The sequence below is a fragment of the Hemicordylus capensis genome, chromosome 2 (genome assembly GCF_027244095.1).
Source record: "Hemicordylus capensis ecotype Gifberg chromosome 2, rHemCap1.1.pri, whole genome shotgun sequence".
In the NCBI taxonomy this organism is placed as follows: Eukaryota; Metazoa; Chordata; class Lepidosauria; order Squamata; family Cordylidae; genus Hemicordylus; species Hemicordylus capensis.
In genome coordinates this window covers 272,391,387-272,413,760 of record NC_069658.1, presented here as the reverse complement: position 1 = coordinate 272,413,760, position 22,374 = coordinate 272,391,387, and the positions used below count along the sequence as shown (strand labels likewise).

General features: G+C 44.9%; 1 protein-coding gene across 15 annotated transcripts in view; it reads left to right on the top strand.

Moving 5' to 3' along the window:
- The window catches only part of CADPS (calcium dependent secretion activator), a 544,177-nt gene that overhangs the window by 97,872 nt on the left and 423,931 nt on the right, over window positions 1-22,374 (top strand). For all 15 annotated transcript variants that reach the window (XM_053299036.1, XM_053299049.1, XM_053299045.1 and 12 more), the window contains one exon: window positions 12,617-12,730. In XM_053299036.1, coding sequence (XP_053155011.1) covers window positions 12,617-12,730 — 114 coding nt within the window. The remainder of the gene's footprint in view (window positions 1-12,616; window positions 12,731-22,374) is intronic.

The window sequence follows — 22,374 nt, the reverse complement described above, 5'->3', positions numbered from 1 at the left end:
CAGAATATATGGATTATATATATATATATATACTCCTAGATTGGTCAGACCATTCTAAGTGATAGAGCTTTTATGCATCTTACTCCAAAGAAGTGCTTTTCTTGTAGGAAACATGAAACATCTGAAGTGTCTTTGAATACATGAATCACTAGACTGGACAATTCAGATATGAAACTGTTGGCCTTTTCCCCCTAGAGGACTTGAAAACCAGCAAGACCCACCATAAAAGTGCATCTTCTTTGGGACTTGGCTGTCAGTTCTGAATCCCAGACATCCATAGTTAGAAACCCCGAGACACATCTGCAGTGCTCCCATTGATTACCGACTACTGGATCCTAACCTGTTATTGACTCAAACATACCAGCCCTTATGGATTGATGGCTTTTACTTTGATTGCATACCATCCCACCTGCCTGCATAAATGCATTATAACATTAATGGAATTTCCCATTAAAAACACCGGCAACCACATACTCATTTTCCAGTTCGTCTTAAGCACAAGCATTGCTGCTACTGCTTTCAGTGTTGCCGTCCAGCAACAATCAACTAATGGGTTATATGTGTACATGGCTAGTACTGGATAATCAGTCCAAAATGGACAGTACCTTCCAATTATCCTTTGTGGTGAAAGACAGCTCAGATTTGTTTTAATCCCAGCTGCTTCCAAAGACAAGCAATTGATCATGCCAGTGCAGAAAGGCACAAGACGAAGCTTTAAAAACCAGGGTAAATAGAGCATGACTCCATGCAGTCAGGGAACAACACTGCATTGTCCTTCACAGGCCTCCTCCTCCACTTTCAGATCTTCGATTTCCAAATGCCACTTCTTTTCATCTTCCCGTTCACATTGGCCCCAGCTGCCCCTATTGACCAGGGCAGTCCCTCTTTTCCAGAATCTGGCCCTGCTCACTGTCTCCCACATACAGTGCAGCGAAATGTGGGCAGTTGAGCACCACCTGCATGGTTGTGTGTGTCTAAACCCTGCCCAACTGTTGTGGAGCAGCCCTGGTCTGCTGTGACATGAAGTTGCGCAAATGCAGTTGTGCAATGAGATGCCCATTATTTCTACTGGACGTTGCATCATGCAACTGCATCATGCAACTTTAAGTCACAGAGGAACAGGGTTTTTCTGCAGCACAACAGTTTAGACATATGCCGCATAAACCTTTGCTGTGCTGTATGTGGGTGACAGTCCCTATATTCTCCCTATTTTGGTCTTTTGGGGATGGCTCCTCGCTAGAAGGTGGTTTTTTCATGTGAGTGACTCGAGTTACCATTTTTGGGGATTCAGCTCCCACCCTCAGATTATCTAGAAATTAAACCTCCAAGTGGGTAAGTGGGCGCATTGTGTCTCTAATGCGCAATGTGTACATGGATGCACCACATTAAGGCACGATGCAGTGCGCAGCATATACTACTGCTACTACGAGGAGGAGGAGTCTGGAGGAGTCTGGAGGGATGCTGTGCTGGGGTTGGTTAAGCCCAATTGCTCTCCCCCTGCTAAATATAAAAGAATCATCACTTTAAAAGGTGTCTCTTTGCCCAGTTAGCAGAGGTTGTGTCCAGTCTTCCACTGTAATAGTGGGCATTAATGCTTGGTATGAGAATTAATTGTTACTAGTGGAAGCCTATTTTCATTTGCAAAATGCTGGAGGGCATGGGCTTGGCTTATTGCAGGGGTTCTCAGACATGGGTCCCCAGAGGTTGTTGAACTGCGACTCCCATCATCCCCTTTGACAAGTGTGGCTGGGGATGATGGGAGTTGTAGTCCAGAAACTGGGGACCCAAGTTTGAGAACCCTTGGCTTATCTGTTTGGTAATCTGGAACAATGTGCTCTACACTTAGCTTATTGCCTGCTTTCTATTTGTGGCATGCAAGTAGTCAGAATTCTATTTCTCCAGATGGCTTGGCCACCCTCCCTATACCTTAAGTGCCACACCTCCAAGGTTGCTTGGCCACCTCCACCCCTTACACAGGCATCTCCCTGTTTTGGTCTGTAAAATGTTGGAGGGTGTGTATTAACTCAGCCGTTACTAAAATCTAAAATCTTCAAAACACTGAAACAGAATCCATTATGGAAAATATGAACATCTCCTGCTTGACGTCATTCATTAATGGAATCACTTTTTCTGGTACAGAAGTTGGATTTTTGCAAATAAATTGCTACATTCTTCTGCATTTTGAGCACCTTTTCATTTTTCTCCTTCTTTGCCTATTATGCTATACCAATATCTACCTAATAAGTCTACTGAGTCTACTGAAGTTGTGCAGTATTTGACGAGTGCAGTGGAGCTCTAGACCTGACCCAGACTCCTACGGAAAGAACCGCAGAGGACACTGATGTATAGTCCTACTGATTTCATCTAAGTTGTTTCAGCAAAGGAGCTATTCCATTGGCTCGCTTTGATGCAATTTGTAAACACATTATTGAAGGTAACTAACTGAGAAATGTGTTGCCGTGGGCCCTTCAAAATCCTGGTTGAATGTACTTTGCAGGAGTGATGATCTCAGAAAACAGGTTTATGTGCACCCTTACAGCTAGCTGGAGTGCAGCGGAGCACCTCGATGTAAATTTAATTTCCGTTTGGAGGCAGTACTGGCCAGGATTATAGAACTGAGGGCATTAAGCACAATATGATCTCAGCTTGCTAGCAATGTGTGTACAAATGGAACCTGCAACAAAATGCTGCAGTGCATCCCCACCTGTAAATAGGAATACTGCTGTTCAGAGCTTCACCAGTCCTGGAACAGGAGCCTTGTAGTGGGTGGGGGGAGGGGCAGTGGTGCACCTAGGCGATTTTGGAGCCTGGACCTAAAGGCCTTTGGAACCCTCCCAACTGGAGCCCCCGGCCGAAAGTTAAGCATTGTCACATAAAGGCCTTTGGAGCCCCCCGCCCCCGCCAAGTTAAGCATCATCCCACACACACACACACCATGACGCGCGCACACAGTAGTTTTAAACACATGGATTCTTGAGGGCACAAACAGCAACTGAACTCACAAGAATGTAAGAATATAAAACAAGTATATTTATGCCAATATGCATTAACAGAAGCATTCAACTTAACTTATATGGGAGATCACTGCAAGCGCCATGTAAGAACAGGATATATATTTTACACCCACACACCATAACATGTATTGATCTCTCAAAGTCAATTGTCAGTAAATATTGCTTCATCTTCCATTACACACACAAAATTCCCAAACCTTGTATTTTATATTTTTGGTATGAGTTCAGTTGCATGCAACAATATATATTTCTTGAACTGTTAAGAGAATTGAGCACTAAATATGTAGTTCTTCCACTTTCTTCAATGTGTGAATGTGAAAGAAAGATATGTAAGCGAAATACTGTTTAAAAAATGACATAATTTTCTTCTCTGGTCTTTCGAAGACTGAATGGTTAGACACACTCTTTCTCAGCACCTTCTCCCAATGAGAAACAGATTCTGGGGTAATTTTTCCTACTAGAGACTTCCTTGTTCCTTCCCCCTTCTCCCCCCACCCACCACCCACCCCGCCAGCAGCAAAGCAAGCCTGTTCCCCTTTATCTCTCCTGCTGTCTGACACTTGATTCTCACTTTGTCTTGGAGGTTAAGTGCCTAATTGAAGCTTTGTCTGGGACATTAGGTGATTAAAAGTTAAGTACTTGTTAGGGCTGTGGGTCTGCCCTCTGGAGGGTCTGCCCTCCTCCCTCCTACTTGCTGTGGGTCTGCCCTCTGGAGGGTCTGCCCTCCTCCCTCCTACTTGCCTTCAAAGTTTGAAAAGCCACACAAGCTTTGACTTGAAGATAGGAATGTGTACGTAACCCCAGTGGGGAGGCTCGAAGGCAACTTGAAGGCGGGGAGGCTCAAAGTGCCCGTTTAAGAGCAGGGGAGGGTGCACTTACCCCTCCTGCCACTTTTCCCCTGCCGGCATCCATTTCTCTAACAGGTAAACAGGGCTGCAGCGGAACCGGCTCAGAGGCCCTTTATGGGCCGGCGCACGCAGGTGTGTCTGGACCTTCTGGCCTTATCCGGCCAACAGGGGCAACTGGGCAACAGGGAGGTACACTGATGCCCCCATTAGCTGTCAGAGAAATGGACACCAGTGGGGGGAAAGTGGTGAGAGGAGTAAGTGCACCCTCCCCCGCTCTAAAACCAGCACCCGTGCTGCCATTGAACCGGTGGAACAGCTGGTTCTCCAAACCGGTTCAGAGGCCCATAAAGGGCCTCCAAGCCAGTTCTGTGCACATCCCTACTTGGAGATTCATTAGGTGTTTAAATGTTAAGTACTTGTTAGGGTTGTGGGTCTGCCCTCTGGAGAAAGCCCCCCTCCGAAAGCTTTCAAAGTTTAAACAAAGCAGCCTGCCACACTCCCTCCTCCTTGCTTTCTCCTTGGCTCCATCAGTCCAGGCTCGGAGTGCAAGCTGCTGAGAGAGGCAACCACCTGCAGCCGTGCCTCTCAGTTTCCGCTGGCTCTGAGGTTTGGGCGGGCAAGCGAGACAGAGACAAAGAGCTGTCACGTGCCATGCACCATGGACTGAGCAGGCAGGCAGGGGTGGAGCCACCATTGGGCGAACAGGTTCAAAGAACCCAGGCCATGCCCAATCAGGGGCCGTGTCTCGCGGCCCCAACACACACACGCATCTGATGTCAGATGGAGGGGTGCCAGTTTAGTTCTCGAGTGGGGGTCGCATGGCCCCCGTTTGGGAGTTAAATGGCCGCTGCATTCACGGTGTGGCCAGGAGCAGCTCTTCCCTGCCTAAGGTCTTGGTGAGCGGCACACATGGCACACCACCATGGAGACAGGCCCCCAGGGGACATTTGGAGGCCCCCCGCTGCATGTTCTTCCCTATATAGTGCAGTGAAGGAGGTTTTTTAAAACATTATGGCATACATCCGTCTAACTCTAATCCCCCTTCCAGGATTGAAGGGGGCTTGAAGAGCAGAATTCCCTACTAAGTGGGAAGGACCAATGCAATTAGTTTCTGTGGTTGCTTTGTTCACATACATACCCTGGACCTACAAATGAACCTACAAATCTAGAATGTAGTAGCCAGCAATATGTGCAGTCTTTTTTTTAGGATTAAGTTAGGGGCTAATAACAAAGTAGACTCACAGGTACATCATTAAAAATGACCCATATTCAGGATTATGAACCATCAATTGCAGACACCCCTTGGCTTACACCGTTTCTTCCTTCAGACATTCAGAATCAGCAATATAGAATACAGCTATACTTGCGGTACTGAAATCTCCGCATTTGAATCAGTCCTCTTCTCTTGCTATCAGTTCAGATGATATAGGCCTCCTTGCAAGTTCTCTTAGTTTTAGGAAGAGAGTCTGTGGCAATATCTTCCAAGGATCCTATTTGCAGAAACACATTCCATCAGCCCAAGAAAACAGAAAAACCTGGGCCATGCTGGTCAGGGTTCAAAAATAGTTCTCCTACTAGAAAATAGACCTTTTGCCCTCTAAGTTGTCTCTTGGGGGAAAAGACCGGCAATACCACCAGCAACATGTGCAGAAGTGGAATCAAAAAGCTATCACAGAAAAAGAAAAATACAGTGAGCATGTGCAATCCAAGGGTTCTCCTTCCCTCACCCTTTTCTAAACTTAAAGGGCTATCATCCAGAGATACATATGCTCCTGCATGTGAAAAGTGGAGAGGTGTGGGGAGGAAATAGAATAACTGTGTTTCAGGAGTAGAAGACAATATGTATGATGATGTGAAATGATACACTGAAGCATAGGAACATAGGAAGCTGCCTTATACTGAGTTAGACCATTGGTCTATCTAGTAGATATGTGTGTCCCAGACTCCCAGTGCTGCCCACAGGTTCTTGGAAGCTTCATGTGGCAATGGAGAGCAGGTGGGGACCTGTGCTCCTGCTTTTTAAAGATCCCACTTCCCGCTCCCCTCCCTCCGGTACCAAACCAGTTCAAACCTCATCTGAACTGGTTTAGCGCTGAACCTCAGTTTGTGCACAACCCTATTATCTAGCTCAGTATTGTCTACACAGAGTGGCAGCAGCTTCTCCAAGGTGATAGGCAGGAGTCTCCCTCAGCCCTATCTTAGAGATGCCAGGGAAGGAATCTGGGACCTCCTGCGTGCAAGAAGGTCCCAGATTTCACTCCCCAGAGTAGCACCATCCCTGATGGGCACAGAACACAATGTAGGAGGTCAGGACCTAATCCCTGTCCAGTAGGCTGTGGCAATTCTTAATGAGATCAGACCTGAGCAGAGCTTGCAGCACCACAATAACAGACAGAGCTGTCATCAAGATACAGGTCTTGAGCCAATCTGAGAGCTAGGCGCATGAGAGACATCCCCTGTGATGGCACTAGTCTATGGAAAAATGTGAAGAGAATCAGGTCAAGGGCAGAAGGAAGGTTAAATAAACTCAGGAACACATGGCTTTGGCAAAGTTGTAAGCCTGACCTAGAAGCTTATATGAGAGACACACCCAGTCAAAGGAACTGTGATTGAGAGATGGCTAGAACAGAGTCCTCCACAAGGGTTCTCACATGTGGTATCAATCACAAAAAGTGGGGTAAAAAGTGCTTCCTTTTTACCCATATGATTGAAAGTAAACATGTATTCTCATTTATGTAGGTTTATGGTAATGGGAAGGTGTTACCAGTCAGATGTTACTCACGCACTGTAAAAGCTAAAAGGAATATGAAAAAAATTAATTTCGTCTTATGAACTGACTTCGTGTCTTAACAACATTGGTAACTATTGGTAACAGGGGGTCAGAGAGATCAATAACCAACTGCTATTTTGCAGTCTGAAAAATAATAACATTAAAGTGTGTTATAAGAACCTTTATTAAATTATGATATATGAGGATCTGGGTTACACACATATTTAAAATGGTATATATATATATATATATATATATATATATATATATATATATATATATATAATAAATAAATGGGGTGTGTGTATATATATGGTATAAATGGTGTGTGTGCATGTGTGTGTGTGTGTGTCTTTAAAAAACAATACTACAAACAGGAAAGTTACAATTATTATTTTTCACACTGCATCTTGAAGTCTCCAGAAATGTCAGCCAACATCCTTTATTTTCAAAGGAGCATGACCAATTTCCATTTAAAATAGATAGTAAAGAAAGAAAAGTTGTGAGTTGACCTTATTGTAACTGATAAAGCAGGGATTATTTTTTTAAAAAAATAATTTGTTCTAGTGCATAAAATAGCAAGTGCTGTTTTAAATAAAAATAGTTAAAAAAAATAAAAATTACATTTACAGTGGTCCCTCTACTTACGAAATTAATCCGTTCCGAATGCACATTTGTAAGTCGAAAAATTCGTAAGTCGAAAAGCGGTTTCCCATAGGAATGCATTGGGAACGGATTAATGCGTTCCGGAGCCTAGAAAAAAGACCCAGACCCCCAGTAAGGCTTGCAAACTGCACAGGAACATTTCTTTTCAAGAATAAACAGGCAGTAAACAGGCAGGCAAGTCAAGGAAACCGCATGTAAAATTCGTAAGTCTAGGAAACCCCATCTAAAAATTTGTAAGTCGAGGAAACCCCATCTTAAGTCGAAAAAACCGCATCTAAAACCGGATCTAAAACTGCTGTTTGTAACTCGAAAAATACTTATGTCGAGTAGTTTGTAAGTCGAGGGACCACTGTACATGGAAGTTAGCAGACAGTACAAGGCAGCACTGTTTCTAGTATATCGTATTCAAAGCAATCAGCATTTATGGTGTTGTTATGAAGTTTTCTCCTCCATGATTTTAAAATCACAGTTAAAGTTCTTCCTCTTAAGTAAAATGCTTTGAGAATTTTTTTTGTTGAAAATCAGTCTATATGTATTCTTAACTAGGAATAATAATAAAATTTTGGCTTGCTTCTTTCCTCTTCTCCTACCCTACCTTAGAAGGACTGCCACTTCAAAGGTTGATTAGTAAGGCTGTTGCACAAAAGCTGAAAAATACGCAGCAGCAATGGGCATTATTCTGCACTCCCTCTCTGAAAGCCGATGCCAAGTGAGGAACAAGTGACTAGCCTTATTCAGACCACCCACTCATATGCTCAGTGAACATGTGGGAGGGAAGAGAGATTTGTCACCCACCCCCCACCCCTGTCCCCTTACCTCCATGCAGTGGGATAAAAGGGGAGCCCCCGTGCTCACAGGCTTGCCTTTCACATGGCGGTCAGGGATGGTGGGTGCACTGACATGAGGTCAGGTCTGGCAGGTTTGACTCCAATGCCCCAAACACATGAGGAAAGTGTGGATAGCACAAAGGACAGAGCTACCAACACCTACCGTCTTCCCATTTCCTGGCCTTGCCAGTGGTGTAGCAAGGTTGGAGGGGGCCTCTGTTCAATATTCCCCCCTCCTTCTCCTACCCCCCTCCGCCCCACCCTTGGCAGTCCCTGGCTCGCTCACCAGCTCTGTTGCTTGTCCATGTGTCACTGTCATCCCTCGTCTCACTTGGCAGCTTGTTAAGGAAGGCTCGGAGCCTGCCCTCCCCTACTTCCTCTCCAGCCAAGCAGCTGGCAGTGGTTCCTCTGTGCCTACACTGCCACCCACCTAGCAGCTGTTCTAGGATGGACTTTAAGGCAGCATGCGTGGAAGCTGATCCTCTGGTGGGGCCTCCATCCCCACACTTTCATTTCAGCTGGACTCACTCTGCCTATGCAGCACTCAGAACACCCGGCTGCACTCCGCATCAGGTGATACACTGTGGAGCTTCTAGGCAGTGGCGAGCAGGAGAGTCGTCCCCCGAACAATTTCTCAATGGGTCTGTATTCATGGGACGCATTAGGACACTGATGGCTCCGCAGCTGGGCCTTGCCTGCCCTTCAGTGACAGACCATGAGGGCTGCCCACCCACCTTGACTGCCATTGTTAAGTGTCAAGAGAGAGGGAGGAACAAGCTACCTCAGCCTCTCCTTACTCCAGGATGCTTTGCGTCTTGGATTCCACCCTTCCCCACCAAAAATTAAGTGGCCCAGACCCCACTTCATACAGAGATTTTTATCCTGATCCGGGCACTGAGGCTTCAGGCGCATGGTGCCTCAGCTGTTGGACACAAACAGCTGAGGAGAAAAACAAGGGCTTGTTGTTGTTTGTTTGTTTGTTTGTTTGATTGATTGATTGATTTCTATACCGCCCTTCCAAAAATGGCTCAGGGCATTTTACAACAACAAATAAATAAGATGGCTCCCTGTCCCCAAAGGGCTCACAATCTAAAAAGAAACATAAGATAGACACTAGCAACAGTTACTGGAGGTACTGTGCTGGGGGTGGATAGGGCCAGTTACTCTCCCCCTGCTAAATCAAGAGAATCGCCACGTTAAATTGCCAAGTCAGCAGGGGTTGTTGTGGTGTGGCCTGCTTAGCCATCCACATCCTGTTCTTTGTGTAGGGAGCAGAATTAAACTACTTGTTATTTAGGATTGTTAAGTTTAAGATATACTGCCTATCAGTTTATTGAATTGAACTTTGTTTCAAGGAAAAGGAATCCAGATGTTAGGATTTAACCTGTAGGGGCTGAGAATTATTGATTTAATTACTGAGTATTTTCCAAGCCAAAGTAAGTTGTTACTTCCACTAGCCCTAATCCTTACATTGGCCTGGTTCAGACATAAGAGAAAAGTAGAGGTCTCTTCACCGCCATAGGCCATAGGACATAGGAAGCTGGCAGAATTCTCTCTCAGCCCTATCTTGGAGAAGCCAGGGAGGGAACTTGGAACCTTCTGCTCTTCCCAGTGCTCACATTTCTAGTCTCCAATTCATATGCAACCAGGGCAGACCCTGCTTAGCTAAGGGGACAAGTCATGTTTTCTACCACAAGAGCAGCTCTCTGGTTTCCTAACCTGAACGTCTGAATTTGGGGGGATTGAGTTTGTGGGTGAAAGCGATCCACGGTTTCCCTTGCCAAACTCCACTCTTAACCTTCAGTCAGAGTGGAGTTTTGCTGCTGTAAACTCCATTTCTGCAGTGTCAGTGTTACATCTGAACATTTGCACTGCAATTTGGGCCCCACAGAGTTGGAGTTGAGGGAGGAAGCTCCTCCCTCACTCTGGCCTGATTCGGTGCCCTTCAGGAAAGAAGGAAGCCCACACAGCCAGCTCCTCCACCTTTCTGCAGTCTCACTGTCTGTAGAGAGGCAGTTGTCTCCAATGTCCAATGCAGAAGGGAGAGCAAGGGGAGGGAGCACGGAACCGCCGGTCCATAGGACCCACGGTCCTGTGTTGTGTCTGAACCTGGCTATAGTTTGTAATATAACATACAGTAGCTCCCATATGCTCAGTTACACATATCATGCTTTTCTCGTTAGTCACTTTTTATTATGACAAGTTAACTACAACAAAGACTCAAGGACTATTTGCAGTCTAATTCTTACAGCCCACTCATATACTTACTCGTATTTCTAAATTCTATCATTTTTATTTTATTTGAGGTAGTTATACCCTGCCATCCAGTTCAGAGAATTCACTAAAGCAAGACAGAAAAACGAAAACCCCATTGAAATCATGAAGTATTGCTACCAAAAAACCTACCACCAAGTTCAGATCTCTAGAAATGCACTTTTCTTAGCTGCGGAACTTAGTTGATGTGGCCCATGTATGGATAAAATAATGGTATCAGAGGCCAATATCATTGATTTGGGTCATGCCTCTGAAGACATCTATTCTACCACAACATATTATTGGTCACTGCAACCATTGCATAACCACCAAAGGAAACTATTAATACAATAAATAATTGTTCCACAACTTCCACAAGTGATAGACAGAATGGCAAGGCAATCAATACTGGCAGCATGCAGATACACGATGTATATACACTACACTACATTACACTGGGAGTGTATTCCTCCCGAGACCTCAAACAATTGCAAGTACTCCTACCAAAAACAAAAATAATTCTTGCTGCAATAATGGGAGGAGAGCTAATCTTGTGGTAGAAAGAATGAATTGTCCTCTTTTGCTAAGCAGGGTCTGTCATGGTTTGCATTTGAATGGGAGACTACATGTGTGAATGCTGTAAGATATTCCCCTTAGAAGGTTCCAAGTTCCCTCCCTGGCATCTCCAGATAGGGCCGAGAGAGATTCCTGCCTGTAACCATGGAGAAGCCTCTGCCAGTCTGTGTAGACAGTACTGAACTAGATGGAGCAATAGTCTGACTCAGTATAAGGCAGCTTCCTATGTTCCCAATAGTTTATTGTTTTAGTTACATTTTACTTTCTAATAGTTACACTATGGATTGCCATTATAAGAATGAGCATACACCTGCCTCAGGCTCCCACACTCCTTCCTCCCCCTCTTCTTGTCCTTCTCCCTCTCCTTGTAAGTAGCAATTAACTTCTGGTGCTGGTGTGCAGCAAACCCAGTATCAGCCAGTACAGGTGCTGCCGGGGGAGGGGGGGAGAGGCACCTTTAAGCATAAATTAGTGAGTGTTTACCTACTAATTTACTGCACCTGCAAGCTGCTCTGAACAGCAGCATGCCGCCCAGCACTCTCTATGGCGGGGGATCGGCTCCACCACTCAGCTGGCTTCCACAGAGCCGATTCCCCGCCAGCAGCCAGCTGATTGGTGGAGCCGATCCCCCGCCTTAGGGAGTGCTGGGTGGCACACTGCTGCTCGGAGCAACTTGTAGGTGTGGCCAGAACGGAGGTAAGCACCTACTAATTTATGCTTAAAGGTGCCTCTTGGCAGTGCCCCTCCTCTACTGAACAAACCATAGTTTGCAATTTTATCTAAATAGATGAACAGCTATGGTCTGCACTTGTTGGCAAACTCGGACTGAAAACTAGAGTCTGCAGGCAAGTGATGTAGTCCCATCACATACTCTGAGGACACATTATGATCTAGACACACAAGCAGGTATAAGGCCTGGTCAATGTCTGGATGGCTGAACATTTGGGAACTCCAGGTACACTGTCTTGAGTTGCATAATGGGAGAAAGGTGGGATATATAAATGTAATAAAGAAACAAAGAAACCAACCAACCACAGGTCACCTGTTTAGATAAAATAGTAAACTGTAGTTTCCCACAAATGGGGATCTGGCATTACTAAAAACTGTGCATGGGAGACTGGGGAGCACACTGTCCAATCTTGCAATACTAAACTATAGTTTGGAGTTTTGTCTAAATGTAACCATTGGTTATTCTTCTCTGATGTACTTTAGTTAGGGATGTGTATATTCTTCATACCAACCAATCATAAAAATCCAGTACCTGTTTCAGAATTCAGCATGCTGGGGAAAATCGCAAATTTCATTTGTTAAAGGTGTTCTGTCTCTTAATATCAGCTTGAAAATACATGGAATCTCAAAAAACAATGCAGGGCTTCCTGCAGTCAAAAGGCTGGGGCTCTACTGCTCTTCAAAGCTTCATGCTCTGCTCTATTGGCTAACAGAAGCACTACAAATTACGCTGGGTTTCAACATGTGTTTTAAAATCAACAAAGGTGGTTGATCTGCATAACTTTTCATGTTAACATAATTTGATTGATTTTTTTCTTGGTGAAAATAAAGAATCATTTTATTGACCTTGAGTATAAATACCTCAACCTGTTGCCTGCCTTAAAGGTATACATGTGTCATTATCAATAACATTTTGCATTTGCATTTTTTCAGATAAGCAAGCAACAGCTCCAAACGGTCAAGGATCGCTTTCAAGCCTTCCTGAATGGAGAAACTCAGATTGTAGCAGATGAAGCTTTCATGAATGCTGTCCAGAGTTATTATGAGGTAAGAGCAGCAATTCATTATAATGGAGGGGAATGTTGTCCTTGTTCACAAAACATATGCAAACCTAAGAACACTTATTGGGATGTAAGTCCAGGGTTGCAATAAAAGGCAGGTACTGAGGACTCACTGCTGATCCGTGAGACCACCTCTGCGCTCATAGACTTTGTGTGGTGGTAGCAGGACAACTCGCTTGGCAGGAAAAGTCATTCCATCATCACCTCCTCTCTTCCATCCCATCAGCCAAGGTAAACCACACCATGAATCTGGAAGGGAGGGGGGACTCCAGGTAAGAGGAGACTCATCAAGAGTTGTTTGTTGACGGGGCTCTGAAACATGGAGCTGGCCCTGACTATGTCTCATTGAATTTAATTGAAGTTTTAAAGGCAAGGAGGGAAATCATCACAGAAGCAGGGGCTGGTATATGCTAGATTGAGAGTGTATGAGGACGGATTCAGTTTGAATGGGCCCTCAACCTGTGCCTCCCTATTCCAAGCTAAAAACACATTATAGAGCATCTCAAGGACAATTGTTTTCAATTTATATCTCACTTTTCCCATAAAGATTCAGAGCAGCTTAATATCAATAAGGAATTATAAAGTACTAGTATGTGTAAGCCCGTTGTAATAACGGGCTCTAGCGGGGGGTTGCCCGCTGCCGCCTCACCCGCCTCGGGCGCACTCCTCGGCCTGCCAACTTTGGCCGAGGCGGCGGCTCTGCTGCCGCCTCGGCTGCACTCTCTGCCCGCCGCTTCTGCTCCTCCCGGCTCTTTTGCCATGGTGGCAGCTGCCGCCATCAGGGCCAGTCGCCCCGCCGCGGCCACCCCCACCTCAGCCCGCACTCCTCGGCCACACTCTGCGCCCGCCGCTTCTGCTCCTCCCGATCTTGCTGTGGCGGCGGCTGCCGCCATCGGGGCCAGTCGCCCCGCCGCGGCTACCGCCACCTCTGCCCGCACTCCTCTTCTCCGGCGGCCTGGTCCAACATGGCCACCTGTCTCTGGGCGGCCATATCTTTTTGGGCCGATCTGCGCATGCGCTCCGCGCATGCCCAGAACAGCCCAAAAAGACACGGGCACACGGGATCACGGTCTAGGCTTTTATTATATAGGATAATGGGCATAATATTGATAATATTATAATATAATAGAGTATAATATAATAGAGCCAGTGTGGTGTAGTGGTTAGAGTGCTGCACTAGGACCAGGGAGACCTGAGTTCAAATCCCCATTCAGCCATGATACTAGCTGGGTAATTCTGAGCCAGTCACTTCTCTCTCAGCCTAGCCTACTTTACAGGGCTGTTGTGAAAGAGAAACTTAAGTATGTAGTACAGCACTCTGGGCTCCTTGGAGGAATAGTGGGATATAAATGTAATAATAATAATAATAATATGCAGAAAGAAAAATAAACCAGGAGATAATTTATGGGTTTCTGTTTCCTTAAATACGCTTTTACCAAATAAATACTGACATTAACATTCTACATTCTTCCATTGGGAAATTCCATTTGCATTATGCTAAATAAGAAATAAAATAATAAATATAGCCACGAGAACAATCTCAAAGTGACAACAATTTATTAACATCCCCGTGTTCAGAATCATTTGAACAACACCAAGTCTCCTTTTTCCCCTCCAGTATCACATGCTTCCTGCCCCCACCCACTTTATTGTTTAATATATTCTTGTTGATCATAGGTGTGAAATCTACCTCTCCAAAGAGCTTCAGGGAAGATTATGGTCTCATAAAAATAATATAACATTTTTAAAAAAATATTTAGAGTACTGCTAAAAGAAATACCTCCCCACTGCGACTTGGCCAGGGACAGCCCAAGACCTTCATGCGCCCGAGACAGAGCAGCAAATTCCTCACCTTCCTGCATGCCCCCAGAGGTGCTCTTACTCTGGGACTTCGGAGCCAAAGTTCAGGGCCGCCACACCCTCTGGGGCCCCCACATTCTCTTTGGTCTGTCCTGGGTGGTGTGGTTTGTGCCCTCAAGAACCTACATGTTGAAAAATGGTGCTAAACTTGCAGCGCGGGGTGTGGGGGCTCCAAAGGCCTTTTAGGCCCAGGCTCCAAAATTACCTAGATGCACCTCTGCATGCCCCCCTCACATGCACCTCCTTTTCCCCTTTCCCTTTTTACTTTCAGTGGTGATGATAGCTACTGGTGCTTCACTTGGAAATATTGGGTTTATTCTTGTGTAATGCAATTAGTGCAAATTTTGCACAAATTGCACAAATGCAATGATACTAGGCTGACTGTAGGGATGTGCACGAACCTCAGTTCGAACCACAGCTTGAGCACAGTTCTAGGCACCATGGCACCACGTGGGGATTCTTGGGACCTGTGCCACTCCAGCACGAAGATGCATGGGGCGGTGGAGAGGAGGTAAGGACCTGCTCGCCTCTTTCCTAAAGCTGCTGGGCCTCACTCCCAAACTGTGCTTATTCGTGCACATCCTTCACATATTCTTGCTCAGTATGTGAGCAAGACCTGAAGTGAACATCATGTGGTAAGAATCTGTCATATGTCCGTATTGCATTAGGGAAGCTGGCTGCCATATATAGCTGTAGACATGAATGCTGTTGCTGAAGAAAACTAGCAATGATCCAGTGCTTCAAATATATGGCTTTCTTCATCATCATCCAACATGGAGATACCCTGGTAAAGATGTATGTCCTTGAGCTGTTTGAGTCCAAAGTTGTTGAGTGAACAGAATTATAATTTCTGGTTTCCTTTGGACTCGAGCAGCTCAAAATGTACATCTTTTACAAGGGCACCTCCATCTCTTGGATGATGGAGAAAGTCATGTATTTGAAACACAGGACCATTGCTAGTTTCCTTGGCAACAGCATTCTTGTCTCCAGTCAAATATGGCAGGTGGCCTCCCCAGTGCAGTACCAACATTTTTCCGTTTCTTACTACATTCTTTCATCAGCCTGTCTGATGATGGAAAGGATCTTTGAGCTCTTGGATTGTTCTCCAAGAATTTCTGTTTACTGTGATATATAAATACAGGCATATTCACTGTGGAAGCTGGCTTGATTTCAAGAGTTTCTTAATTGGTTAGTCTTTTTCACTGTGACCTCTGCATGGTCTGGTGACACAATTATTGGTTAGGATTTCAATTAACAAAACTAAATACCATTGCATTGTCAGGGTGGTTAAGCTAAAACCATTATCCTTTACAGGGTTTTCCAAGCAGTTACTTTAGTTAATTAAAAAATGCTTTTATATTCGTAGCTCTTAGGCTACCATTAATGGTAATTTGTTAATGGAACAGCCATCAGTCATGTTGGCTGGAGGGGAAAGAGCTCTTACCTTTCAGTTTGATAGATAAAGAAGGGATACCATATTATATTGTAGCACAGTGATGAAGAATGTCAACTAGGCCAGGAATTTCAAAACCTGAGTCCCCAGATGTTGATGGACTGTAGGTCCCATCATCCCCAAATGACCTTTAGCCATTGTGATTTGAGATAATGTGAGTTGTAGTCCAACAATATCTGGGGAGCCAAATTTGGGAAACCTTGAACTAGGAACCCCTGCTAACTGGACAAAGAGGCACCTTTGTAACATAGAACCTTTTTGCCTCTTTATTTAGCAGGGGAAAAGCAACTGGCTTTCTGGAAAGCAAGTGTGGGAGAGTGGTGGAGTGACTGTGGACCATAGGAATACCACCCCCTTTGCCAGAGCTCCTGTGAGACAGTTGACTTGTACTGAGTGTGTATTTCTGAAGTTGTAAACTAGGGATGGATTGGGGGTTCTGTTGATCTGCCGTCCACCCCACTGCCCAGCTGACTCCCTAACTGAGCTGACGGAGCTGGTCTCAGAGCTGGTGTTGGAGTCACCCAGACTCTTAGTGCTGGGGGACTTCAACATGCATTGTAAGGCTGACTTGTCTGGTGTGGCTCAGGAGTTCATAGTGGCCATGTCAACTATGGGCCTATCCCAACTAGTTTCAGGACCAATTCATGTTGCCGGCCACACACTCAATTTGGTCTTTTGTTCGGATTAGGGGGGTGTTCCGTGGGTGAGGGATCCCGTGGTTTACTACCTGGTTTAGTTTGGTTTCACGGCCTTAACCCAGCCCTGCAGAAGTGGAGGACCTATTAAGATGGTCCGCCCAAGATGGCTGCTGGATCCAATACAATTCCCAAAAGCCTTGGAGGGTTTTAATGTTGATGCTGCCAGTGATTCTGTCAATGCCCTGATGGGAAGCTCACAGGGAGCTCACCAGGGCAGTAGACACTATCACTCCTAAGTGTCCCTTCTGATGTGATTTAAAAGTGGGCCCTTGGTATATAGAGGAGTTGTGGGGTCTGAAAAAGCAAGGTAGGCAACTGGAATGCAAGTGGAGGAGAACTCAGCTCAAAATTGACAGGACACAGCATAGAGCCCATTTTAATGTTTATAAAAACAATTCTGGTCTGCATTCAGCAGGTTCGCATTCAGCAGAGTTATCCCAGGTTGTGAGAAATTTGATTCAGGCTCCTTCCATTTCGAACCAGTCCCCAGAGACTATGTACTGCTGTGATGCTTTTAATGGGTTCTTTGCGGACAAAATCTCTTGTTTAGGGGCCGACGTGGACTCCACTGTTTTTGCAGAGTCTATTAAGGTTGTGTCCAGCTACCCCTCTTGCAGTATTAGATTGGATCAGTTCCAATCTGAGATGCCTGAGGACATGGACAAACTGCTTGGGGCGGTGCAACCTACCACTTGGTCTCTGGATCCTTGCCCAACTTAGCTGTTTCTATCTATCAGGGAAATTGTTGGAGATAGCCTAGTTAATATCATTAACTCATCGCTGAGGGAGGGTAGGATGCCTCCTTGTTTGAAGAAGGCAATGATTGGACCACTTCTCAAGAAGCCTTCCCTAGATCCCTCAGTGATGGATAGTTATAGGCCGGTCTGCAATCTCCCATAGTTGGGCAAGGTTATTGAAAGAGTGGTGGCTAACTAGCTCCAGGCAGTCTTGGAGGAAAACGATTATCTAGACCCATTTCAAAATGGCTTTAGAGCTGGCTATTGGGTTGAGATGGCCTTGGTCATCCTGATGGGTGACCTTAAAACAGGGAATTGACAGAGGGAGTGTAACTCTGTTGGTTCTTTTGGATCTCTTAGCAGCAGGCGATACCATCAGCCATGCTATACTTCTGGATCTCCTGGGAGAGTTGGGGATAGGAAGCACTGCTTTGCAGTGGTTCTGCTCCTATCTCTCAGGCAGATTCCAGATGGTGGAGCTTGGTAATGGTTGCTCTTCGAAATGGGAAATATTATATGGAGTCCCTCAGGGCTCCATTCGGTCACCAATGCTTTTTAACAACTACTTGAAACCACTGGGTGATGTCATCAGTAGATTTGGTGCAGGGAGTTATCAGTATGCTGATGACACCCTAGTCTATTTCTCCTTATCATCATCAATCATCATCATCATCATTATCATCATCATGGCATTCATTCCCTAAATGCCTGCCTACAAGCAGTAATGGCCTGGATGAGGGATAACAGATTGAAGCTGAATCCAAGCAAGATGGAGGTGCTCATTGTGGGAGATCGGAATTTGAGGGATGAATTAGATCTTCCTGTGCTGGATGGGGTTACGCTCCCTTAGAAGGAGCAGGTACGCAAGCTGGGAGTGCTCTTGGATCTAGGCCTCACCCTGGTATCTCAGGTGGAGGCTATGGCCAGGAGTCCTTTCTATCAGCTTCGGCTGATTTGACAGTTGAGTCCATTCCTTGAAGAGAATAATCACAAAACAGTGGTGCATCAGTTGGTAACCTCCAGGCTTGACTTTTGCAATGTGCTCTATGTGGGGCTGCCTTTGTATGTAGTTCAGAAACTTCAGTTAGTTCAAAATACGGCAGCCAGACTGGTCTCTGGGGTAACCTGGAGAGGCCACATTATGCCTGTCTTAAAACAGTTGCACTGGCTGCCACTATGTTTCCGGGCAAAATACAAAGTGCTGGTTATTACCTTTAAAGCCCTGAATGGCTTGGGTCCCGGCTACTTTACAGAGCGCCTTCTTCTGTATGATCCCCATCACTCATTGAGGTCATTTGGAGAGGTCTGTCTCCAGTTACCACTGGTCTGTCTGGTGGTGACTCAAAGGTGGGTCTTTTCTGTAGCTGCTCCTGGCCTATGGAATGCACTCCCAGCTGATATCCATAATTTAGGTTTGTTGTTGGGCTTTAAGAGAGCCCTAAGAACTTACTTGTTTGGCCTGGCATTCCAAGATTTTTAAATTGTTTTAAAGTATTTTAATTGGTTTTAAATGGCTCTGAATTGTTTTAAAATCCTTTTTAATATTGTTTTAAGCAGTGTGTTTTTAAATAGTGTTTGCTTTTATGTGTTTTAAATTTGTTGTGCACCACCCAAAGCCTTTGGATGGGGTGGTCTAGAAATCTAATAATTAAATCCATCCATCCATACATACATACATACATAATAAGCTTGTCTATATAAAGAATATACTCATAACATTATACAAGTAATAAAATTAACCAACAAAAAATGCATTAGAATAAAACAGCCCTTCCAAAGCAAACTTTAAATGCAAAATGCAGTCACCAATATCTGTTAATCTACTGTGTTAGTCCTAGAAAAAGTCCTCTCAGGAAAAAAGGTACATGTTTTTACAAGATGGCGGCAGCAATGGCTAGTGCCAGTTGAGGCTGGTGGGCAGAGAGCAGGGCAGTTAATGGTAGGTAGATCAAGGGGTAATATCAGGAGGATCTATGTGGATCAACGGCTGGGAACTCATAAACAAACACAGGGTTTCATTTATCACTTTTACAGCACAGGGCCCCGTTTGTGAGAAGCTTCAGCCAGCACTGGGTTCCCAGCCTGGTTGGGAACATGTCCCTCTGCCTTTTGAGGCAGGGAAAGGCACTCCCAGCCAGGCTGGAAACCCAGCGCTGGCTAAAGAACCTTGCATGACTACACAGCCCCATTTCTGCTTATGGCCATGCCCCCTGCATCTGACATCAGATGCAGGGGACATGGCTAGGGTGCGTAGAGGCCATCAGTAACAGGTTGCACCCACAGCAGTAATGACTTCCTACCTGCCTGCACAAGCCTATGCATGTTTTCTCAAAAGTAAGTGCCATTGAGTTCAGTAAATTTTACTATCAAGCAAGTGTGCCTAAGGATTCCAGCTGTAGTCCCCCTTTATAGGAACAGCACACAGAGAGAGCCTTCTCATTCACAAACACAGATTCACTTCCTCATTTACTCATACCGCGTTACACACAGACACACAAATGTCTGTGATCCCCTCAGTTTTCTTTCTTATGCCACCACTGATGGAGGCTTGGTCTTTCATGGCAATTAGTCATAATGGCTATACAGTATGGAACATCCATGTACTTCTGAATACCAGCTTCTGGGGAATAACAATGGTGTGGGGGCCTTCAAGCCCTCTTGTAAGTTTCATGGAGGCATCTCTTTGGCCAGTTGGAAACAGGATTCTGGACTGGATGGACTTAGGGACATAGGAACATAACTGCCATATACGGAGTCAGACCATAGGTCCATCTAGCTCAGTATTGTCTGCATAGACTGGCAGCAGCTTCTCCAAGGTTGCAAGCACGAATCTCTTTCAGTCCTATCTTGGAGATGCCAGGGAGGGAACTTGGAATCTTCTGCTCTTCCCAGAGCAGCTGCATCCCTTAAGGCAGGGATCCTCAACGTTGGGCCCCCAGATGTTCTTGGACTTCAACTCCCATAATCCCCAGCCAAAGGCCACTGGGCCTGGGGATTATGAGATTTGAAGTCCAAGAACATCTGGGGGCCCAACGTTGAGGATCCCTGCCTTAAGGGGAATATCTTACAGTGCTCACACATCAAGTCTCCCATTCATATGCAACCAGGGTAGACCCTGCTTAGCTAAGGGGACAAGTCATGCTTGCTACCACAAGACCAGCTCTAGTGTACTTGTTGGATCAAACTTGAGTTTGATCCAGCAAGGCTCTTATTACGTTTATACTCTTTCATTCCATATTATTTGCTACCCAAAGGCTCCAATTTTCTGAAATGGTTGACTTCAATGGGACGACTTTAAATAATGAGTTTGGAGGAATATGGCATATGTGTGATGCATAGAAATATTAACTAAGAATTCCTCTCAGTAGTTTATTTTCGCTCGGGGGCTTGTTTTTCAAGTGACAAACTAGCAGGAAGGTAATAAAAATACTAATGTGGAATTAGGGAAGTATGCATACAATACTAAGTCATTACATTTTTTTTTTAATTTTCTCATTTCAGAGGTCATAAATTTCAATTAGGCAACATTATTTCCCAATTATATCATATCTGTTTAAAGAATCAATATTTTGGCAGTTAATTAGGCTTGGAAAAAGAAGTCTTCTGTGCACTAATTAATTTGTGGGACTGATCATCACGACATTCATAACTGTTTACAAGTTGTCACAAAGCTCACTTGACATCTTCATACACTGGTTGAGTTAACTCCACTTCAAAAGAAACAAGACTATGTTTTCGTATACAGGAGCCATATGTATTAAGCCTTGCCTGCATGTTTTGTATTAAAGCACCGCTGTCCTATGTATAGCAGTTGGCCTACAGCTACCCTACAGATACATATTTGCCTAGAATATTTGCTAATAGGGCAAACCCAGGGCCTCAAGAGGTAAATATCTGCTTCGATAATGCCATTCATGAACATATAAAGTTGACTTACACTGTGTAAGACCATTATTTTTATTTATTTATACAAGCTAGGATGAGGGGAAATGCCGTGCCCAAAGTCATCCAGAATCAGTAGCTAGCTGGACTAGAACCAGAAGCCCTCAGCAGTGAGTGTAGCTGCGCTGTATGGGGAGACAGAACTGCAAGTTGTTGTTGTTGTTATTTTGTTATTATTTTTACATTTATATCCCGCTCTTCCTCCAAGGAGCCCAGAGCAGTGTACTACATACTTGAGTTTCTCTTTCACAACAACCCTGTGAAGTAGGCTAGGCTGAGAGAGAAGTGACTGGACCAGAGTCACCCAGTTAGTTTCATGGCTGAATGGGGATTTGAACTCGGGTCTCCCCGGGTTCACTAGGGTCCAGCACTCTAACGACTACACCACACTGGCTCTCCCTTGCAGCTTCTCTCCCACTGCAGCTTCCCCTTGTGCAGCCTTGATTTCTCAAAAAGATACTTATATATGGCCAACACTTGGCACAGAATAATCCTAAAAGGGAGCTATTTTCTGAACATTTTTGGAGCCATTTATGCTATTAAAGATGACCAGTTGGAGTCTGACTGGCTTTTTAAAAACTGTATTAGACAGTGAAACTTGCATGCTTGTTTCCCCTTTATGTGTGTAAACTACTATACTTTTTGAGTTAATCTATATAGTCCTATAATTTCACAAACAGGAATATCCAAGGCAAAGATTTCAGCCCCCTTGTTTGGGACTGACTTAACCAAGGGGGAGACATTCAGAATCCAACTGCAGTTTCTTCCTAAAAGCCACACATCTAAACCTCTGTTCCTCATATGAAATTTCACTGTTTAGCAAATTACTTCTGGCGTGTGGAGATATATAACAGGTGGCTTCTGCTGGCTGCATAATAGAGTCAGAAGGAATATCCTAGTAGAGCTTTTCCTAGTCCCTCGCAATAATGAGATGGGATGC